This window comes from Puma concolor, chromosome C2 (genome assembly GCF_028749965.1).
Source record: "Puma concolor isolate L17-30 chromosome C2, mPumCon1.1.hap2, whole genome shotgun sequence".
In the NCBI taxonomy this organism is placed as follows: Eukaryota; Metazoa; Chordata; class Mammalia; order Carnivora; family Felidae; genus Puma; species Puma concolor.
In genome coordinates, this window is record NC_141675.1 from 28,620,550 (window position 1) to 28,642,027 (window position 21,478).

At 41.4% G+C, this 21,478-nt stretch overlaps 1 protein-coding gene across 4 annotated transcripts in view; it reads left to right on the plus strand.

Annotated features, from left to right (window-relative positions):
• The window catches only part of ACP3 (acid phosphatase 3), a 46,779-nt gene extending 25,514 nt beyond the window's left edge, over nucleotides 1-21,265 (plus strand). For 2 of the 4 annotated variants that reach the window (XM_025913378.2, XM_086674296.1), the window contains 4 exons: nucleotides 2,890-2,972; nucleotides 4,799-4,902; nucleotides 9,383-9,552; nucleotides 19,953-21,265. In XM_025913378.2, the coding sequence (XP_025769163.1) occupies nucleotides 2,890-2,972; nucleotides 4,799-4,902; nucleotides 9,383-9,552; nucleotides 19,953-20,071 (476 nt within the window). In that variant the 3' untranslated portion in view covers nucleotides 20,072-21,265. Of the gene's footprint in view, nucleotides 1-2,889; nucleotides 2,973-4,798; nucleotides 4,903-9,382; nucleotides 9,553-10,219; nucleotides 11,029-17,358; nucleotides 17,566-19,952 lie in introns of those variants that run through there. The other 2 variants (XM_086674294.1, XM_086674295.1) reach the window with 2 other exon arrangements.
• The last annotated feature ends 213 nt before the right edge of the window (nucleotides 21,266-21,478 follow it).

The following is a 21,478-nucleotide window of genomic DNA, read 5'->3' on the forward strand; positions in this document are numbered from 1 at the left end:
AGATGTTCATTCAGGGCTGGGTGTAGGGACAGAGACCAGGAAGCAGCCCAATCTGATGTGCTAAACAGGAAAGGAGACAGAGGGTGAAAGTTGGGCCTTGTTGACTACACATACACCGGGTCTTATTCCTGAACCACCAGGCCTTAGAAGTGTGACTCCATCCCAAGTCACATCAGATGGTAGAGACAGGGTTCTTGATTGAGGTCCCTCAACCTAGTCATGATGGGCTGAGGAATTCAGCCTCTCACTACTCAAAATGCAGTCCATGGGGCAGTAATCTCACCCTCAACAAGCCTCTGGTTAGAAATGCAGAAATTTCAGGCCCCACCCCAGACCAGATGAATCATAATCTGCATTATAATGAAATCCTGAGGTACCTCATAAAACATGAAAGTTCAGAAGCACTTCTCTAGATGCAAGAAACAGTGAAGAAATGGGCAGAGAAAGCCAGGCAGAAGTTGAGAATAGTTTAATAATAGATGTAGAACTCTGTACAGGAATAAAAAATGGGGGTTTTCCTCACAGCTTGTTCCTCTTCTTTTTTTCCTTTGACTACTAGAGATTGCATTTCAGGGAAATAACTTCCCTGCTCAGTCAGTTTCCCCATCTAGATTCTGTCTGTAAGAGTCTTTCCCTCAGGGGTTCTTTCCGTCTTGGACTTTGAAGACTGGTTTCTCTGTGAACGCACCTGCCCTGTTTTCTGGAGAAGTCTAGTGTATTGAAAAACCAGGGAATAGTTTCCTGAATGATTCCTACCAAAACCCAAGTTCAGCCTATTGTTTGGATCTGGCTAGGCAAGAGAGATTTGTCAACTACGTGCTTGTTGAATGATGAAGTGGCTGAACACAATCCTACAGAAAAAAAAACATATTGTCTAGGTGACAGAGTCACACAGGAACATCAGGACTTTGACTGGTATCTTCTGATCTTTGCCAAAACTTTTGTTCTACCAGTTGGTGTTAGGGATGATACAATTTGGTAATATGCACACTCCGCCCACATTTTGCCACATACACACACACACCAAGAAAATCCCTAAGGTTCATTTAGGAATATATGGCTGGTCACATCTGTATTAATATAAACCTCTTCTTGCTATAGACCACAGGTTAGTAAACTATATCCTGCAAGCCAAATCCAGCCCGCTGCCTATTTTTTATAAATAAAATGTTATTGACACTCAGCTACACTCATTCGTTTAGGTAGGACTATGGCTGTTTTGGGCTTCCACCCAAGAGTGAACAGTTATGGCAGACCATATGGTCCACTGTCTGGTCCTTTGCAGAAAAAGTTTGCCAGCCCCTGCTGCAGCTCAAGAGTGTGAGAAGGGAAGTTTATGTCTTCCAGTCAGTGATATTTTGTCTGGTTTATGCAGTTAATAAATGATGTAACAGGGAATGGAGAAGCTAGTGCACACTACAGTGGAGTCTAGTGATTAAGACATGCTGGGTTCAGAGAAGTTCAGCCCCCCTGTGCACAAGTTGTGGAATCTTGGACAAGTTGCTGAGTGTCTCTGAACCTAGTTTCCCCTCCTATAAAGCAAAATAATAGGCATGTCAGAGCCCGGGGATAACTATGGTAGTTACCCCTAGTTTCTTCTGGGGGCAAGGTGGACAATCACCTCAGAACCAAGAGCTGATATCATCTCCCATTATCAATGCTGAAGGCAGCTTCAAAGTACCTGTTACAGAGCAAGTTGCTGGTAGGTGATGGTGTTATCCCTAAAGGACTCTGAGAAAGCAACCTTCTCTGAAGCAGAGTGATGTAGACCCATTGGAGAAGCAGCATCTAGCTTCTTCCGTTCCCAGTCAAGGGAGTCACAGCATCTACAGAAAGAACAGACCACCTCCCTTTGTAATTAGCCTTTTATTGTGCCTCTTGGTATATAGATGAATAAACAGTCTCTGTGTACTATTTTAAGAGATTTTCGAAGGCAGGAGTCTGATTCACCTAGCATAGTATCTGGCCCATGGTAGCTGCTCAGTGTGTGTTTGCTGAGTGGACCACAGAGTCCAGAATGACCTTCCATCTGTTAACATCAATGCCCTGCTCTTGACAAAAATGAACTGATCACTGGGAAGCCAGGAGAGTACACGTGTAGTAAAAAACCACCAGAGATATAAGGAGTCTTCAGATGATGGTTGTGGAAGTTCCTGGGGCAGGATGCCCTCAAGACCATGCCTGGCACTCCAAGGTACCCCTCAGCCTTCAAGGACATGGAGACTGTGAGTTGTGTACCCGCCTTCATCACCTCAGGAGCAACAAACATGAAGGGCAAGAGCTCTCCTCTACTGAAGACAGATGGATTCCTTAGATGAAAGATGCTGACTGCCCCCTAATAGTGATGTCCAGGGTAACCTGGAGTAATGGGCCACAGAAAACAGCCCATGACTTGTACAGACATTCAGAGAGCTGCTTTCTCCCACAGCCTCCCACAGGTTTGACCAAGAGAACAGAAGCAAGAGGGGGAGACAGAATACGTGCCAGGCTATCGCATCATGGCTGCCCTGGAGAAGAGCACTCACTAACAACTGTCTGAAAATGCCATTTGCAATTCCTTTCAAGTTCCTCAACCTCCTGTCTTGAGCTTTAACAAAACCTGGGGGTGGTAGGGTCCCAGTGTGCCAATCCAGCTCTCTTTGCACAGCCTGTATGACTCGCTGTATGTCGCCGGGCCTCAGCTTCCTTGGTGTAAACGGGGGATAGAAGTCAGGTTCAGTAAACTAATGTGTATAAAGCACAATAGATGCTCAACCAAAGTTAGTTCTTTTCCTCTCAAGTCTTGAGAATCATGGCAGAGAGAATCACTAAGTAAGAATAAACACAAAGTTTAGGAACTAAAACATAAGCTCACGTTTGGTTCAGCTCCTTTGTTGATCTATCTTTAAGGTGTCCTGGTCGGTGAAATCCTCAATCACCTGAAGAGTGCAACTCGGCCATCAAACCACAGAAAACTTGTCATGTATTCTGCAGTAAGTATTTTCATCTCCAATCAATATCCATTTGTCCAGTAAGTGACCTCTTTAAGGAGGGAGCCTCATTTTCATCATCATTTCCCTAATGCCCAGCAGATAGTAGACAGCTCTTCAAAGCTTTTCAATATTGATTTGTCAGGTCTCCTGAATATGTGTATATGTGACCACCTATGTGGTTGGCACTTTTTAATTTTATTTTGCTTTTATATTTAAAATTTTTTAAACACCTAATTCTGGCCCTTGAGTTTACAGTCTAAAACTGACAGGAAGACATAAATACCATACAAAGCAGTATGGAAATGCAGTACAGGTAAAAGCTTTGCCTTGGAGAGGGGAAGCATCATTTCTGTTCCAAACCAAAAGCAGAGCATGAATTAGATGTAGGCAGAGAGTAATGACGTGGAGGTAAACCCACAGGTGAAGGCCATGTTTCAAGCCTCCAAGACCAAAAGGAGGGTGGAGCCATTAACGGAGGTGCTCCTGGGGCAGGGGAATGATTAGACAATTGGGTCTGAAGCACCAGGGAGCATCCAAATAAAAATCTCCAGGTGGCAAGGGGAATAGGGGAGAGAAGGGGGCAAATGACCGCAGCCTGAAGTTAGAACTACACTGGCTGCAGGAAGAAAAAGAGAGGTCTCAGAGAAGACCTCCATCTTGGAGCAGGAGTCAGGCAAATGGGCACTGTTGGCGGGGTGGAGGGTGGGATTTGAGGGATGCATTGAGCACTGAAATGGCCGTCCATGGACTGAGTCTGCAAAGATCAGCGAACCAGGACACGCAACATGGTGACTCGGCTTCCCACCCACTTCTCCATGATAGAGGATTTCTCAGATGCGGTTTGGCTGAAGAAAGCCATGTTTCCATTCTGCAGGAAGATGGATGAGGTGACTATAGATACAAGGAAGTTTGTTTATGATCAGAGGTTCTAAATGGGGTAAGACAAAGAGCTTATGGATGAAACAGAGTGTAGTGCTTCCTGGAGAAGGGCTTCCTGAAACCAGTCCATTCTGCCAATTTTTTTAGCTTCCCATCTGCTTTCCAGTTCTAACTTGTGTGATTTCTGGCAAGTCATAATTCTGTAATTCTATTTCTTTCTCTAGTAAATTAGTTCTAACCCCTTTTTAATATATGTACACTGCCATATAATTTAGGCAACCAAATGTTATGCCCGTTTGTCGATAGAGAAGCTGAGGACTTTCAAAGACTGTGTAGTTAATTAGTGGCAAAACTAAGACTGAAAAACCAGTCCCCTATGCCTTCCAGCCACACTGGGATAAACCTTTAACAATTACTTTTAAGCTGTGCTTTCCATTTCCTTACATTTTTGTCTTCCCTGATATTTATAACCTTACATATTCTTCCCCAACTTTAAAATCACAGATTATTCTAATCTGTAGAAGAAATACAATCTAGCACTAATGTGTTCCAAAATATTTTAAAATGTAATGCAAATCAGTGAAACCAGCTAAAACAGAGATGTTCCGCTAGAAAAGGCAAGGGACAAAAGCAGAAAACTTGACTCAAATTTATTTTCTTCCATTTCAGGGTTATATGACATTAAGCAAGTTACTTAATATCTCTGGGTCTGTTTGCTCATCTTTGTAATGGAAATAATATGTAGTTAAGTCTCACTGCCTAGCACACAACAGATGCTCGACCAAAATTAGTTCTTCCCCTCTCTACCCCTTGAGTCATTGGGGTTATGGCAAATTTAATTGGATCGGAAACCATCATGGTTTTCTACAAGTGCTTCAAACTACCTATGGAACGTACATCTGAACCAGAGGTAAAGATCAAAAATGATTTGTTTCAAATCCCCACAGCATGATACTACCGTGGCTGGCTTGCAGATGGCACTAGATGTTTACAATGGAATCCTTCCTCCCTATGCTTCCTGCCACATAATGGAATTGTATCTTGAGAATGGGTAGGTATCTAAAAGGTGCTTTTCACAATCAATACCACTTGATCTCAGGTTTTATTATTATTAGCTTAAATATTTTTTAATATTTAATTTTCAGTTAGGTACATAAATTTAAAATCAAATACTAAAGGAGCACCTGGGTGGCTCAGTTGGTTGAGCATCCGAATCTTGATTTTGGCTCAGATCATGACCTCATTCATGGTCATGAGATCAAGCCCTGCATCGGCGTAGAGCCTGCATAAGATTTTCCCTCTCCCTCTATCCCTCCCCTGCTCATGGACTCTCTCTTATAAAATTAAAGTAAAGTAAAGTAAAATGTAAAATAATTCACTAAGTTAAAAATATTGCTTTATTCCACTTTCAGATTTCATGAAACAATTTTATCCAGACTCTTTGTATGCATCTTAACTTGTGTCTTCACCACTAGAGTCAATTTTGAGTCCCCTAAAAACTGTTTTCCAGATATATTAACAAATAAAGGTAATTTTAGCCGCTGTACAAATGAACCTCAGATTCTCAGAGGTTTACCCCAATGGACATTTCTTTCTCACATATCTAATACTCTAGTAGAGATGTCCCTGGCTAATAGGAGTTGATTCACCCATGGCGTGATTTGGGGACCCAGGCTTCCATCTTTTATTTTTTAATTTTGTTAATGTTTATTTATTTTTGAGAGACAGAGCACAAGTGGGAGAGGGGCAGAGAGAGAGAGGGAGACACAGAATCCGAAGCAGGCTCCAGGCTCTGAGCTGTCAGCACAGAGTTTGGCACAGGGCTTGAACTCACAAACCGAATCATGACCTGAGCCGAAGTCGGATGCTTAACTGACTGAGCCACCCAGGCACCCCCAGGCTTCCATCTTTTGGACCAATAGTTTTCAAGAGTGCTGTGCTCACTTGCAGGCAACTTATAGAAAGAAATGAGAGGGTAGAGAAGACAACCTGTTTATCAACCACCTTAACCCAGAAGGGGCACATATCACTTCTGCTTGCATTCTACTGGCTAAAATGATAGGCATACCTCATTTTATTGTACTTCACTTTATTGCACTTCATAGTTATTGCATTGTTTGCAAATTGAACGTTTGTGGCAAACTTGTGTCAAGCAATTTTTTCGACAGCTGCTATTTTTTTTGTCAGCAATTGCTCATTTTGTGTCTCTGTATCACATTTTGGTAATTCTCACCATATTTTGAAGTTTTCACTATTATTATATTTGTTTGGTGATCTGTGATCAGTGATCTTTGATGATACTATTGTAATTGTATTGGGCACCATGAACCACATTAATATAAGACCATGAACTTAGTAGATAAATGTGTGTGTTCTGACTGTTCCACCAACCGGCCATTTTCTCTCTCTCTTGCTCTCTCTCTCTCGCTCTCTCTCACTCTCACTCTCACTCTTACTCTCACTCTCTCTGTCTTTCCCTCTCCTCAGGCTTCTCTACTCCCTGAGACACAACAATATTGAAATCAGGCCAGTTAATAACCCTACAACAGCCTCTAAGTGTTCAAGTAAAGAGAAGAGTTGCATGTGTCAAACTTTAAATCAAAAACTAGAAATGATTAAGCTTAGTGAGGGAGGAATGTTGAAAGCTGAGATAGGCCGAAAGCTAGACCTTTAGTGCCACACAGGTAGCCAAGTTGTGAATGCAAAGGAAAAATTCTTGAAGGAAATTAAAAGTGCTGCTCCAGGGAGTACATAAATGATAAGGAAACAAAACAGTCTATTGCTTATATGGAGAAAGTCTTAATGGTCTCCATAAAAGATCAAACCAGCCACAACATTCCTTTAAGCCAATGTCTAATCCAGAGCAAGCCCAGACTCTCTTCAATTCTGTGAGGGCTGAGAGAGAGAGGAAGCTGCAGAGGAAAAGCTGGAAGCCAGCAGAGATTGATTGGTTCATGGTCTAGGAAAAGAAGCCGTCTCCATAACATAAAAGTGCAAGATGAAGCAGCAAATGCCAATGGAGAGGCTGCAGCAAGTGACCCAGAAGAAGATCTAGCTGAGATCATTAATGAAGGTGGCTGCAGTAAACAACACATTTTCAATGTAGATGAACCAACCTTCTACTGGAAGAAGAGGCCATCTAGGACTTTCACAGCTAGAGAGAAGTCAATGCCTGACTTCAAAGCTTCAAAGTACAGGCTGCCTCCCTCGTTAGGGTCTAATGCAGCTGGTGACTTTAAGTTGAAGCCAGTGCTCATTTACCACTTGGGAAATCCTAAGACCCTTAAGAAGTATGCTAAATCTAATGTACCTGCGCTCTGTAAATGGAACAACAAAACTGGATGACTGCACATCTGTTTATAACATGGTTTACTGAAATAGTATTTTACAAAAGCCTACTTTTGAGACCTGCTCAGAAAAATATCCTTTTAAAATATTACTGTTTATTGACAATGCACCTGGTCACCCAAGAGCTCTAATGGAGATGTACAATGAGATTAATGTTTTCATGCCTGAGAACACAACATTCATTCTGCAGCCCATGGATCAAGGAGCAGTTTTGATTTTCAAATCTTATGATTTGACAAACACCTTTTGGAAGGCTGTAGCTGCCATAGATACACTAGTGATTCCTCTCTGATGGATTGGGGCCAAGCAAATTGAAAGGATTCACTGTTCTAGATGCCATTAAGAACATTCATGATTCATGGGAAGAAGTCAAAATATCAACATTAACAGAAGTTTGGAAGAAGTTGATTCCAAAACCCTCATGGATGATTGGGGTTTAAGACTTCAGTGCAGATGTGGTAGAAACAGCAAGAGAACTAGAATTAGAAGTGGAGCCTGAAGACGGGACTGAATTGCTGCAATCTCATGACAAAATTTGAATGGATGAGCAAAGAAAGTGGTTTCTTGAGATGAACCTACTTCTGCTGCAGATGCTGAGAAGACTGTTGAGGTGACAACAAAGGATTTAGAATATCACATGAACTTAGTTAATAAAGCAGTGGCAGGGTTAGAGAGGATTGACTCCACTTTTGAAGGAAGTTCTTCTGTGGGTAAAATACTGTCAAACAGCATCACATGCTGCAGAGAAATTATTCAGGAAAGGAAGAGTCAACTAACTGATGTGGCAAATTTCACTGTCGTCTTATTTTAAGAAATTGCCACAGTCACCCTCACCTTCAGCAACTACCACCCTGGAGTCAGCAGTCACCAATACAGAGGCATGACCCTCCACCAGCAAAAAGATTACAATTGACTGAAAACTCTGATGATGGTTAGCATTTTTTAGCAATAAAGTATTTTTAATTAGGTTATACACATTTTTTAGACATATGCTGTTACACAGTTAGTAGACTACTATAAAGAATATACATGACTTTTACATGCACTAGGAAATCAAATAATTCCTTTCAATCACTTTATTGTGATATTTGCTTTCTTGCAGTAGTCTGAAACTAAACCCACAACATCTCCAAGGAATACCTGTAGTCACTTGGTCCCACCTAGGTACAAGGGAGTCTGGGAAATGTAGTCCATTTTCAGCCATAACTCTATTCAGTAGAAAGAGAATCACGAATTTTGATTGACTGTTAGTTATGTTTGCCATATCATCTTGAGATAAAAGATGCTGTCACTGGAAAATTATCCCGGGGTATAAGCACTCATTCACATAATATTGGGAAGTTTTTAAAAACATTTCTCTAAGTGAATATTTGCGGTTAATACTGTTTATGTGGCTTTCAAAGTGATGTTTTAAAGGCTTGTTTATAACAACAACCAACAGTGGCAGTTGTGAGGTTACTACGGCAAGAATGATCACTAAATCCTACTTGAATTTCTCTCCTGCATGTTTGGCAAAAGACTTCCATAAGCCCCTCGTACTAGTTTTACAAGGTTGGCAAAGGCCAGTGGTTTTTCCTGAAACAACACCTTGTTTTTTCAAGTAAAGTATTGAGGATGAGGGAGTATAAATTACCTAGGTATACATCCACACCCTCTTTCTGAGATGTAATTTTGATAAAATCTTGATGTATATTTAAGCGCATATGTTTCCAAGTTATTGCCTGGCTAAGGAGAAGAGAGACAACTTCATTCAGGGGAAAGGCTACAAGAAATACTGAGAGAGGAAAAGAAAATGAAGCAAATGGGGATCATAAAGGGGAGAGAATAGGAGAAAGAAAACCCAACACCCCACCTGATCCCCACTTCTTACTCAAAGGCTCATCAAATCATCCCTAACTCCCCCAACCACCACCTGGTAGCTCCCTCTCTGATTAAGCTTCCTGGTCCCTACCTCCTTTGCCTCTGGTTATCTAACAAACCAGTCCTCCCATTTCTACCCTCTGGATCTGACCCACTGGCCCCAATCTCCCTATTCCCACACCTAAGTTAGCTCATATCTACTCATTCCTGTATATTCTTCCCCTAGTCCTACAGCTGACATGTTACAGGCCAGATGGGAAAATATTCAATGGCAGTTCAACAACACAGAACTAACAGCTCTCTCTTCTACCTTCTTCCACCAGGGAGTATTTCATAGAGATGTACTATCGGAATGAGACGCAGCACGAACCATATCCCCTCACACTGCCAGGCTGCACTCCCAGCTGTCCTCTGACCAAGTTTGCTGAGCTGGTTGCCCCTGTGATCCCCCAAGACTGGTCCACGGAGTGTATGACCACAAGCAACAACCAAGGTACTTACTGAGGATGTTATGGGTTAGTGTACATGCAGAGCTCTGTAGAGAAGGCAGAATACCCTTTCTCCAGACAGGTGGTGCTTTGAGAATATCACTCAGCCATCACTCCCAGCTTTGAGGGAAATAGGTTTGAGGTGATAATTGTGTGTTCCGGGGACCCCCCCCCCAACTTCAGGCAACTCCAACCTCTCCATGAGGCCCTGCCCCTACTTGCCTAAACCTTGACTTGGTTTTTTCAGTGTTTACGGAAAAAAAACATCATGTCAAAATATAATCAGAGGCAAAACTTAAATCAAAGTTCTTGGGGTTGCCATGAACTGGCCACATAGAGCCTTTTGGTTTTTTTCAAGGACTTCCAGATTTCATTTGAGCAGGATTAATGAGGTTGCTCTTGAAGTGTCTGAAGTGGAAGAGATTTCAAACAAAATCCACAATCTAGGGTGAGAGCAAGGAAGGGAAGAAGTTCATCCTAGGCAAATGGGCAGAGGACCAGCTTTGGAACTGTTAGTTCCAGCCTTCTCACAAGGAGAGGCAGATAAATGGATACAGTGGAACAATCCGGAGAAATCACCTCCACCGGTACACTGGTACTATCTTTATATATTTGTGTTAAAACTAATTGGGTAGAAAAGCTGAAAAATAAACACCTCTTTGTATCCTTTAGCCCTGGAAAATCCATGTTACTTTTGAAGAAACCAAAAGCAAATTTGCCAGAAAACTTTGCTGTATATAATATATATGGCAGCTCTTGGAGAGCAGACATCCTGGCAAATAAGTAATTTGGTGAGAGCACAATATTTAGGCACAACCATCAGAGATGAGTACCCTGCATGAGTGGTTTCTCTTGGAAGATGGTAAGACATGTTGAATGTGGAGTTGATTTGGGAGAGGAAGTATGATACATATCAAACTGGAACAAAATTAGAAATGTAAGAGCGTTCCTGAATGCCTTCAAGATCAAAACTTACCGGAATGTTGAAAAGTATGGCTGTGATAGCTGTTCTGAGGACGAAAGGAACGTGTAAGGTTTCGATCCTGATTATCTTCAGAAAACCTAAGCAAACTCCTGGCCCTGCTGAAACTACTCACTATGCAAGAAGAAATCATATTCAAATGGCACTCTTTAGAGTCTTGTAGATTTGCCATGTGGCAGATGTAACACGCCTAGAGAACACTGTGCTACGTTACCATTGTAGAAAAAGATGAAATGTTTTCTAGAGATGGTTTCCGCTGGGTGCCAGAGTCCAGAGGAAAAACCATTCCCTCTCCCAGTGAGTCATTGAACGACTGACTTGAGACACTGATTCATATATTTATTTGCATTATTTTTTCCCAAGGCAATATTTGTCCTCAGGGCTGCTCTCTGATTACTCTTCCTCCCCCATGCATGTAACTTTCCTCCACAATAAGACAAATGTAAACTAGTGAATAAAGTCATTAGTAGGGAGTTCAAAAACATTACTTTTAAAATGATTTTTGAAAAGTGTGTGTGTGTTTAATTAGAATAAAATACGTGAAGGGCAGATTTTAGGGGCTACATTTTTGTTTGGGGATTTTATTTTTAATGTAACAGGAGGGAAAATATTAATGTAAAGTAAAAATGATCTTGACTGGCTTAGGTGAATATTTTACATTGAAAATGAGTTTAGTTCGGTCTTTACTACTTCAGAAAAAGGTTAAGCTGATGGATGGCTCTGCTTTATCTATTAAGATGGAACTTGCAAGAAAACACCCTTGGGAAATTTACAACCCAGTGGGAAAGCAAAAAGATACATATTACACAGAATAACAAGGGTTATATCTTACCACCACAAGGGTTGCTATGGAACAAGAGTTAACTGGATTCAGAGGGAGGGAGGCAGTAAGGAATGTCAGGAAGGGCTACCTGTAAGAGGTAACAATTGCACCATGTGAAGTCAGTTTGGATGGAAGTTTCTAATGGTACAGCACAAGGTACTAGAAAGCCATTTATCAAATCTCTTAGTGGCTTGAAGCTGGAAAGGGTAGAGGACTTACTCAGCAGAAGGTTCTGGGTCCAATGAGATTCCCACAGGTTTCCTTCAAGGGTCCAATTCTAATAAGATCAAATATCAACGACACAAGAGCAAGGGTTTTTATCTGTTGTGTTCTCTCTTATATCTGTCTCAGAAATACCTGTGCCTGACATGAATTAGTGCTCACTAAATATTTGCCCAATGGATGTATAGATCACTTACCTTTCCTCCTTGAACATACCGTCTCTATCTTGATCAGCAGTGATACCTGCTAACCTGGGGAGTATTTTTGAGCCCATCCTTTCCTTTATCCTCCATAGCCAATATGTCACCTCCTCTTCACAAATCTTCCTGTAGAGTATTTATAAAATTCTTTTCCTCAAGACACCAGTATCAATTCGGTATTCAAATGGAGTGAAACCAATTAGCAAAATATGTTAATAAAACAAAAACTGAAGCACCGGTGTGCTGGAGCCAACACATACCAACCTCAAGAGTGGAATGTGCACAGCCCTTCCCAACTCTGAGTTCAATCACTTGACTTTGGCAGCATGAAATTGGTCATGGTGTCATGGCTGGAGTGTCTTCATCACAGAAATCAGCATATGCCACAAACCAGGGTTTTGTCTTTTGTGGTTTTGATCCAGTTTACTAGCACACCACTGGATTGAGCTCATAGAAAACTTCAGAGTTTATAACATGAGGCGGTCTCCAACAAAGCAAATTCAATATCTGAAGTTCTTTAAGGAAAAGGGATTTGATTTGTTCTATATGGTCTCAAAGAGTGCTGCTTGGGGTATCAGGTAAAAATTTCAGGAAGACAGACTGTTTTCAGTGTTGGGAAATTCCTGGGACAGGAAATCCTATTTGCCTTGCCAGAGACACCATGAAGCATGCCAGAGCATGGAAGCGTATAGGCATTGAATGATTCCTTAGTAGGGCACAAAATTTAGCAAATAGGATGCCCAAATCAATTTGAATAATAGCTTTAACTGCTGCATTTTTATAATTTACTCAGAAAAAAAATGGCTACAGAACATTTAGGGTGTCCTGAGAAAGCCAATACAGGAAGCAGGACAAACCATTAAATACAGGACACATCGTGTATGTGCAGAATGCCTGGCTACTCTGCCACCCATGAAATCCTACCCATACCTGTAAGCAGTGTTATTCACTAGCGTTAGTAGACCCAATTAATATCACTGTCATATCAATTAAAGTAAGCAGACTCTTTGCTGGGGAATTCATGATAAGTCTAAGTTCCATACTATGTTACTTGAAAGTAAAATCCCTTTTTAGAAAATGCTTTCTGGGGCGCCTGGGTGGCGCAGTCGGTTAAGCGTCCGACTTCAGCCAGGTCACGATCTCACGGTCCGTGAGTTCGAGCCCCGCGTCAGGCTCTGGGCTGATGGCTCAGAGCCTGGAGCCTGTTTCCGATTCTGTGTCTCCCTCTCTCTCTGCCCCTCCCCCGTTCATGCTCTGTCTCTCTCTGTCCCAAAAATAAATAAACGTTTGAAAAAAAAAAAGAAAATGCTTTCTTAATTCCAAAATTTTACTAACACAGTCAGACTTTCATTGCTAACACTCTCCCACCCCTCTCCCTCAACCTCCAGCACCACATACTTAGTGGGAAGGAGAATTAATGGTGGGAAGTTCAAGTTTCTCCTTATAAAAAGCTTTGTAAATCTTCAGCAAATATACACATGCCCAAGATTCAACCATGAGCTTCCTAAAGGCAAGATCATTACCCTTTCCCTCCTTAAATCTTCAGACAATGCCTAGAACCTGGTACCTTCAGTCAGTATTTGCTAATTGAATAAATGTTCAGCCCTTCACACTTAGCCTGGCTTCTTCATGGCTGGACCCAGGTATCAGGAGCTTAGAACTCACTTGTTCAATAAATAGGGGAGAGAAGCTATGAATGAGCCTCAAATGGGAGTGTACTATAAAGACCCAGTCACCAACTACATACATATATGTATATACCAATATGTCTGTATTATTTGGCCTGTTTTCAGCATTGTCAGCTTGGCATTCTTTTGTTCTCCTATTGCTTTTTGGAGCCACTGTTCATTGATACCTCTTCCAGCACCCCTCCTCCTTCAGAGATGAAGCCAGTTATAGCACCTGTTTCTCATTCTTGTTGCTACTATCATCAGTTTCCCAGGACATGTGTCATCATTCATTAATGGCATTGGGAACTTGCTCTGGTATATATGCCAGCTCACTCCTCACTCCCCCTCCTGTCCTCAGCCTAGGCAATTCTGACATAATAGTGGCCCATCCTATACCCTGCCCACCCACAATAATATCCAACCCTTGGTTAAACCAACCACACAGTGTTGGCATTCTGATCTGCTAAGTTGGAACAGAAGCCTATTGTTACCATTTCAAATTATGAATATTGAAATTTCTACTTCAACCCCAGCTGGTTCTTTCAACGCTGTTTGGCCAAAGTATTCACCCTTCCTGGACCCTTTTCCTGAGTTCTACAGGAAGGCCTTGTTATTTTCCCCAAACTTTCAAGTTCATCTTGGCTTGTTTAATTCTAGTGAGATGTCCTTAGAAGAGCAAGATAGTCCACTGAAAACTCTTTTAGATTCTCCTGTCCCTACCACCAAACATATTAGTAGCCTTAACTTGACTCTACTGCTACTCCTCAAGAAAACATGTTACTCCCTGAGTATCCTTTCCTCATGTGTATGATCCCACCCCTCATTTCCTGGGACCTCAGTGAAGCTTAGCTTCTTTTTCTTCCTCTGTGGTGGCTTCCTTCTACTAGGAAATGCCTACATCTCTCATCAAAGGACATCTCAAGTGCCTGCTCCATCTCACTCTCTTCAATCCCAATTTTCTTGAACTAATCGTTTGTATTCTGTATTTCCTCCTCGCTCACTCCTGAACTATTCCGTAAAATGATGTTCTTCCTTCCATCTCTTTTTGGAAACTTCCCTTTTGAAAGTCACAGCACCTAGCTCAGTGACCTGTTTTTGTTTTCCTGTCAATAGGACATATCCCCAGTTTACAGAGAAGAAAATAGCCTCAGAAAACAACATGCCACAAGTGTTAGGGTCAGGGTTCAAGCCTCACAGTCTCTAACACCATGTTTCTACTATATCATCTTCCCTTTCCATCCCACACTGTCTTGTTGACTATTCCCCTGGGACAAATGCCCAAAACTTGAATTAGTGGGTCAAAGTATATGAATATTTAATGGGGTGCCTGGGTGGCTCAGTTGGTTAAGCATCCGACTTCAGCTCAGGTCATGATCTCACACTCCATGAGTTCGAGCCCTGCGTCGGGCTCTGTGCTGACAGCTCAGAGCCTGGAGCCTGCTTCGGATTCTGTGTCTCCCCCTCTCTCTGCCCCTCCCCTGCTCAACCTCTGTCTCTCTCTGTCTCAAAAATAAGTAAAAACATTAAAAAAAAACTTTTTAATGAATATTTACTAACAGGTATTTTTTGAGTACCTCTCATGTACCCAATATGTGTCTATGTAGCAAGTGTTAAGTTTGTTGAGAAAGTAGCAGCAATACAAGAAAATTGTCCCCATGTGACCTGGACCCCTTGGCAGGGAGGACAGGAGGATAAAAAATTAAATAAGCCCTAACAGTTAAGTATGGTAATACTATAATAAAGGATATAGGGGAAAGGAAACTAGCTTAAGTCTAAGGGGTCAGAGAAGGCTTCTCAAAGGGGGTGCTGTTTAAACCAAAGTCTGGGAGCACCTGGGTGGCTTAGTTGAGCATCCAACACTTGATTTTGGCTCAGGTCATGATTTTACGGTTTGGGGGTTTGAGCCCTGCATCAGGCTCTGCACTGTCAGTGTGGAGCCTGCTAGAGATTCTCTCTCTCCCTCTCTGTCTGTCCCTCCCCTACTCATTCTTTCTCTCTCTCTCTCTCTCTCTCTCAAAATAAATAAACATTTTTTTTTAATTAAAAAAAATAAACCAAAGCCTGAAGGAAAGAAGGAATTAACAGGGTGAGTGGAGGTGAGGAGAGAGGAGAGTATTACAGACAAAAGAAAATGTGTAGAAGCCCAGAGGCTAAAGACAACATGGGGCATTTTAGGAACAGGAAGGAGTATGTCCGGTCATAGTGCAAACACTGGGAAGGCGGACATTAAGTGTCTCAGGTCAAGTTGAATAGCTCTAGTCATTAAGAGGTTTTCGGCAGAGGACAGATGATGGGATGGGCTTCTTGTTTTAGAAAGACCTCTGTCCTCAGTGGGGAGAGAGGATCAGAGAGCAGTGGGACTGAGAGCAGGGAGCACAGCTGGGAGACTGTTGCAGTAATCCAAGGACGAGGATGCGGACAGACTTATTCAAACAGGAAAGAGGAAGAGTATACAGGACGTCAGGAGTAATGGCGAGAGGAAGAGGCTTTTTGATACACGTTGCCAAAATAGATCTCAGAAGAGCAGTGCTGACTCACACTGCCTTCAGTGGCTTTCATGTGTTCCTGTGCGGTAGGAGAGCTTGTCTGTCGTTACTGGTCCTACCTCTTCGCAGTAAGATGCAACTGATCGCTTTCTTTCTCAGACCCTAGAACATTACTCTATCAAACTCACAAAATGCTTCTCAATGCAAGGGAGCATAAATTTTTAAAAATTGAGGAGATATGGGGCACCTCGGTGGCTCAGTCCGCTAAGCATCCAAATTCGGCTCAGGTCATGATCTCACAGCTCATGAGTTTGAGCCCCACATCCGGCTCTGTGCTGTTGGCATGGAGCCCTCTTGGGTTCCTGTCTCCCTCTCTCTCTCTGCCCCTCCCCAGCTTGTGCTTTCTCTCTGTCTCAAAAATAACTAAAAACATTAAAAAATTTTTTTTTAATTTAGGAGAGGGATAAAGTCTCTCCTGAGTCTTTTCTACGTTCTTAGACTCATATCTTCCTCCAACCCCCTAAATGATAACATCCTACTGGCTTGTCCTTGGTTCCGTCATTCTACCCTCGCCATGAGCCAGCATTACCCAGGCCTCCATCTTCTTACGTCTACAATTCTTATTTCCACATCTGCATATAGAATTCTAGATCTGTTTTTTTTCAGCTGCCTACTGATCATTTCTACGAGGATATTAACCCATCTCAATCCTACATTTGAAATAAAATGTATTATCTCCTCCACTCCAAACTGATCCTTTTTAATGGACTTCCAATCTCCGTTCATAGCCTAATCATCTTCTTCACCCAAGCTAGAACCCATGGGTGGCCGTGACTCCACTTCTCCTTTACCAGTACATTGTAATCCATCACAGAACCTGTCAATTCTACTGCAAGAGTATCCTAGAATTCCTTCATCTGCAATGTCGACCACACTTCCAGTGCTGAACCCTAAGTATCTTGTCAAAGGCATTTTAATAGCCATCAGGCCTAGGGTGTCTCCACCACCCTATCTTTCTCTGTAGTTGTCTTCTTTTTTTAAATACAAATTGGGCCATGTCACTTCCATGTGTCATAATTGCTGATGATTTCCATGTACCCACGACAAACCAGACCTAAAACCTAGGCCTCAACCTACCTATCTAGTCTTAACTCACCAGAAGCTATACTCCAGCCACGTGCAACTGCTCATTATTTCCCAAACACGCTCTTGTGCAACTCATTCTGTCGCATGGAAAAGTCTTATTTACCTCAAAGTTCTGCTCAAATCTTATCACTTTCTCAGAAGACTTTCCAACCTCGTTCTCTTCTAAATAGAAAGCTTTGTATTAATTGCAACTTTTTCTCTACTCCAATGGCATGTCTTTTATACTTCTATTTTACTGTTTATCACATGATCTCATAATTGTCTATCTGGTTCTCCCACTAGATATTGGTGATCTCAAAATCAGGGATCATGGAACCCCAGAACCCAACACACCGCTGACCTGGCGTATGGTGTGTGCCCACTGCATGTCTAGGAAAGACTGAAGGAAGGGAAAATATTGGGGAAGTATATTCCATGGGACTATTATGACAATGTAGCCAATAAAAATAATTGAAAATACATTTCCAAATACAGATAATCATCCATGAACATTAACTTTGAAGAATCATTAGTCTCTGCCTTCTTCCCCCATTTTATTTAGCTCTTTCCTTCCTTCCTTCCTCAATTCTCTTCAGTTTCCTCCACCTTTATATAAACTCCATTCACAGGGGTAATGGCACCCATCCACCACGACCTAACTTTATTAATATTAATCTTCTCGTGATGCTAAGAGGCATCCTGACATTGTGAGAAAAGCACTGAACTAAGAATTGAGAACCTGTGAGTTCTAAATCATTCATTCTTTCCACAAATATTTATTGAGCATCTCCTATGTGCCAGGTATTGTTCTAACTGCCAGGGATACATTCATGAACAAAAAGACAAAGTTTTCTGCCTTCATGAAGCTTACATTCTATTAGAGGGAGAGAGGGTTGGATAATGAGTAACAAATATAATAAATAAGTACTTTGGAAGGTGAGGATCCCAAGTGCCAAGCTGGGGGTGGGAATGGGGAAAGGGCATATTGGTTGCACCTTTAAGTAGAAAGTCCTCATGGAGAAGATGAGATTTGAGCAAAGAAAGCAATAGAGTTACCTGACGCAGAGATTCATGAGAAGAGCATCTAGGCAATAGTAGTAACTATAGCAAAAGTTGTAAATGGGTGTGTGCCTGGCATGTCTGAGGAACAGCAAGGCCCATGTGGCCAAAAGAGAGTAAGCAAAGGGAAGGTGGTAGGAGACGAAATCTATGTTAATCAGGCCTGATGATATAGAGCCTTATAAACTGTTATCGTTAGGACTTTGGTTTTCGTTCTGAGTGACAAAAGCATTCATTGCAGACTTTGTTTTAGGCAGAAGAGTGTCATGATTTGAATTGAAGTCATTTGGCTGCTGTGTTGAAAATAGATCATAGGGAAGAAAGTATAGAAGCTAGGGAACAAGTCAGGAGGATGTTGTAATAATCCTGGGTGGTGGAGAGAAGGGGAGAAATCATTGGTTTCTAGATATAGTTTTTGGAAGAACAACAGGACTTACTGACAGATTGATTATAGGATGTGAGAGAAATAGAGGAAATCAGAGGAGATTTCAAGAGTATGGGGCTGAGACAGAAGAAGGAATTTTCCATCAACTGATATGAGGAATACTGCAGGAAGAACAGAGTTTGGGGCAGGAGAAGGCATGAAGGGATTGGGAATTCAGTTTTGGACTCGCTGAGATTGAAATGACTATTCAATGTCCAAGGGAATATGTCAAGTACACAGTTGGATATATGAGTCTTGAGTTTGCAGAAGATTTAAATTTGGAAGTCATTAGTGAACTGAGTCATTAGTGAATCATGAGACTGATAAACCTATATATTCCAACCCAAATACAATTATCTGCTTATCCTTAGCCAAATTATCTAATCTCTCTACTTTTTTTTTCACGTCTACAATGATAAGGTTAGGTTAAATAAGTGATTTTCAACTGTGTTCCATGGAGCATGAGGGCTTCTGTAGACAGAGCTGCCAGGTCAGAGAGATGTTCACTCTCCCACTGCCTAAACCAACCACCAATCCTTTAGTTTTACAATGAAGATCAGACATCCATTTAGAAATGGTACAAATTGATATTTATGATGGATATACTACAGTGTACCAGGGTGTGCGTGCATGTGTGTGTGTGAATGTGTGTGTGTGTGTGTGTGTGTGTGTGTGTGTGTGTGTGTGGAGGGTAACTTCCTATATGTAATAATGAATAGCATCTCATAAAAAATGACCCCGTATATCTCCCCATGACTGGTCAGCTATCAAAGGGCTATGTGTAAATAAAGGTGCAGATTAGCAATAGTACACAGTTATCTTAAAAATGCTTGTGATTGTTAACATGTGCTCAAGGTTTCTTCTCTAAAATGTATTTATTGAAAAACAAATTCAGAAACTAAAAGATGATATTCCATTTCTTTTAGACCCAATTAATGATAGTATTTCTGTTGACACTGAGACCATGAACAATTGATCATTTTAACTGTATAAAAATGCATGAAGTTAATGCTGGAAAGGACCTTAGAAATACTTCAGTCAAAAAAAATAGAAGAAGAAGAAGAAGAAGAAGAAGAAGAAGAAGAAGAAGAAGAAGAAGAAGAAGGGAAAATAAAAGAAAAGGAAAGGAAAAAGAAATACTTAAGTCAATCACCCTCCCTTTATGGTGGAGGAGCTGAGACTCAGAGGTCAAAGGTCATGCCAGAACTAACCTAGGTCATTTCCTGACTCCTAGTCTAGTGTCTTTTCAGCACACACTACTGGTTTCAAGGTTGCTTCAGAAACACCACTGAATTTTTACAATTAAGGCAGAAATCAACATTGATGTGTGATCTTCCTATTTTCCTCATTTTATAATCTTCATATTTTCCTAATCCATTAATTTTACATTATGGGTCTTCCAATTTTTCCACAGTTCTAAGGGTTGTCCTTGCTGTTGCCTTTTGCCTGGTGTCTGGTGTCCTCGTGGTGTTGCTGCTTACCCTCATCCGCCATGGGCCCTGCTGGCACAGAGACCCCTATCGGAATATCTGAACAGATGGCTGAATAAGGGCGGACACACCACACCAACCACCAACCTCCTGGGATGCAGCACCTCTCAGTGATGCCTCATGGAAAGGACTGGCTTTCACCATGTGGACATCACCCTGCCCACACCCTTCCCTTTGAGCCTGGCTAGAGCAGGGTCTGAACTCATAGTGACCCAGGGACTGATGAATGAACCCCAAGTTACTTGGTTAGGTCTCCTGATGGTTAGGCCTCCTCATCATAGTGCAAGCTTCTCACGCAGCTAGAAAGAAGTTCTTCTGCAAAGGATAGTTGTATTCTCTGGCATGGATGTCCAGAAAGAAAGAAAGAAGTTAAACTCCAACCAGCCTTTTGCCTTCAAAGAGCAAATGGTTACAACGTGTGACAACATAGATTAAAGAAGACTGGATAATGACAATACTTACACTAGAAATAGTATCATGTAGGATGATTCTTAAGAAACAAGACCCAACCAGAAGGTGTAAATAAATCTTTTTTTTAGCTGTTAAGTAGGTTGAATACAAACATGTATACACTCCTGAAAAGAAACTCCTACCCAGTGTTTGATAGCTAACAGATTTCTGTATGTGTATGTATACTAACACATACAAACACATAGCTGTATTGAAACTGCCTTAGAGAGAGGTATTTAATTCTCAGAAACTGTAATATCAACTATTGTAATTGTTGCTCAGGTCATTTTCCCCACAATTTCTATAATGGGGAATAACCAGGAAGTCCATGCAGTCATGTTTCTTTTTTCTACCTCTACCATGAGACTGTATTTTTATTTTATTTTTTTTCAATATATGAAGTTTATTGTCAAATTGTTTTCCATACAACACCCAGTGCTCATCCCAAAAGGTGCCCTCCTCAATACCCATCACCCACCCTCCCCACCCTCCCCCCCCCCCCATCAACCCTCAGTTTGTTCTCAGTTTTTAAGAGTCTCTTATGCTTTGGCTCTCTTCCACTCTAACCTCTTTTTTTTTTCCTTCCCCTCCCCATGAGTTTCTGTTAAGTTTCTCAGGATCCACATAAGAGTGAAACCATATGGTGTCTGTCTTTCTCTGTATGGCTTATTTCACTTAGCATCACACTCTCCAGTTCCATCCATGTTGCTACAAAGGGCCATATTTCATTCTTTCTCATTGTCACGTAGTACTCCATTGTGTATATAAACCACAATTTGAGACTATATTTTTATAGTTCCAATTTCTTCATTTCATTTTAAAAGTAAGAGACTTACTTTCATGAGAATTTTCATGGCCACTATGAGATAATAATATATTTAATTACCACAAATAGATCTACATTTCCCAAGTGGTGAAGTAGAAAGAAAAATGGGATGAAGGTTGATGACCCTATGCCACAGCTCTGCACTGGCTTTAGGCCAACAACTTGGAACAAGTT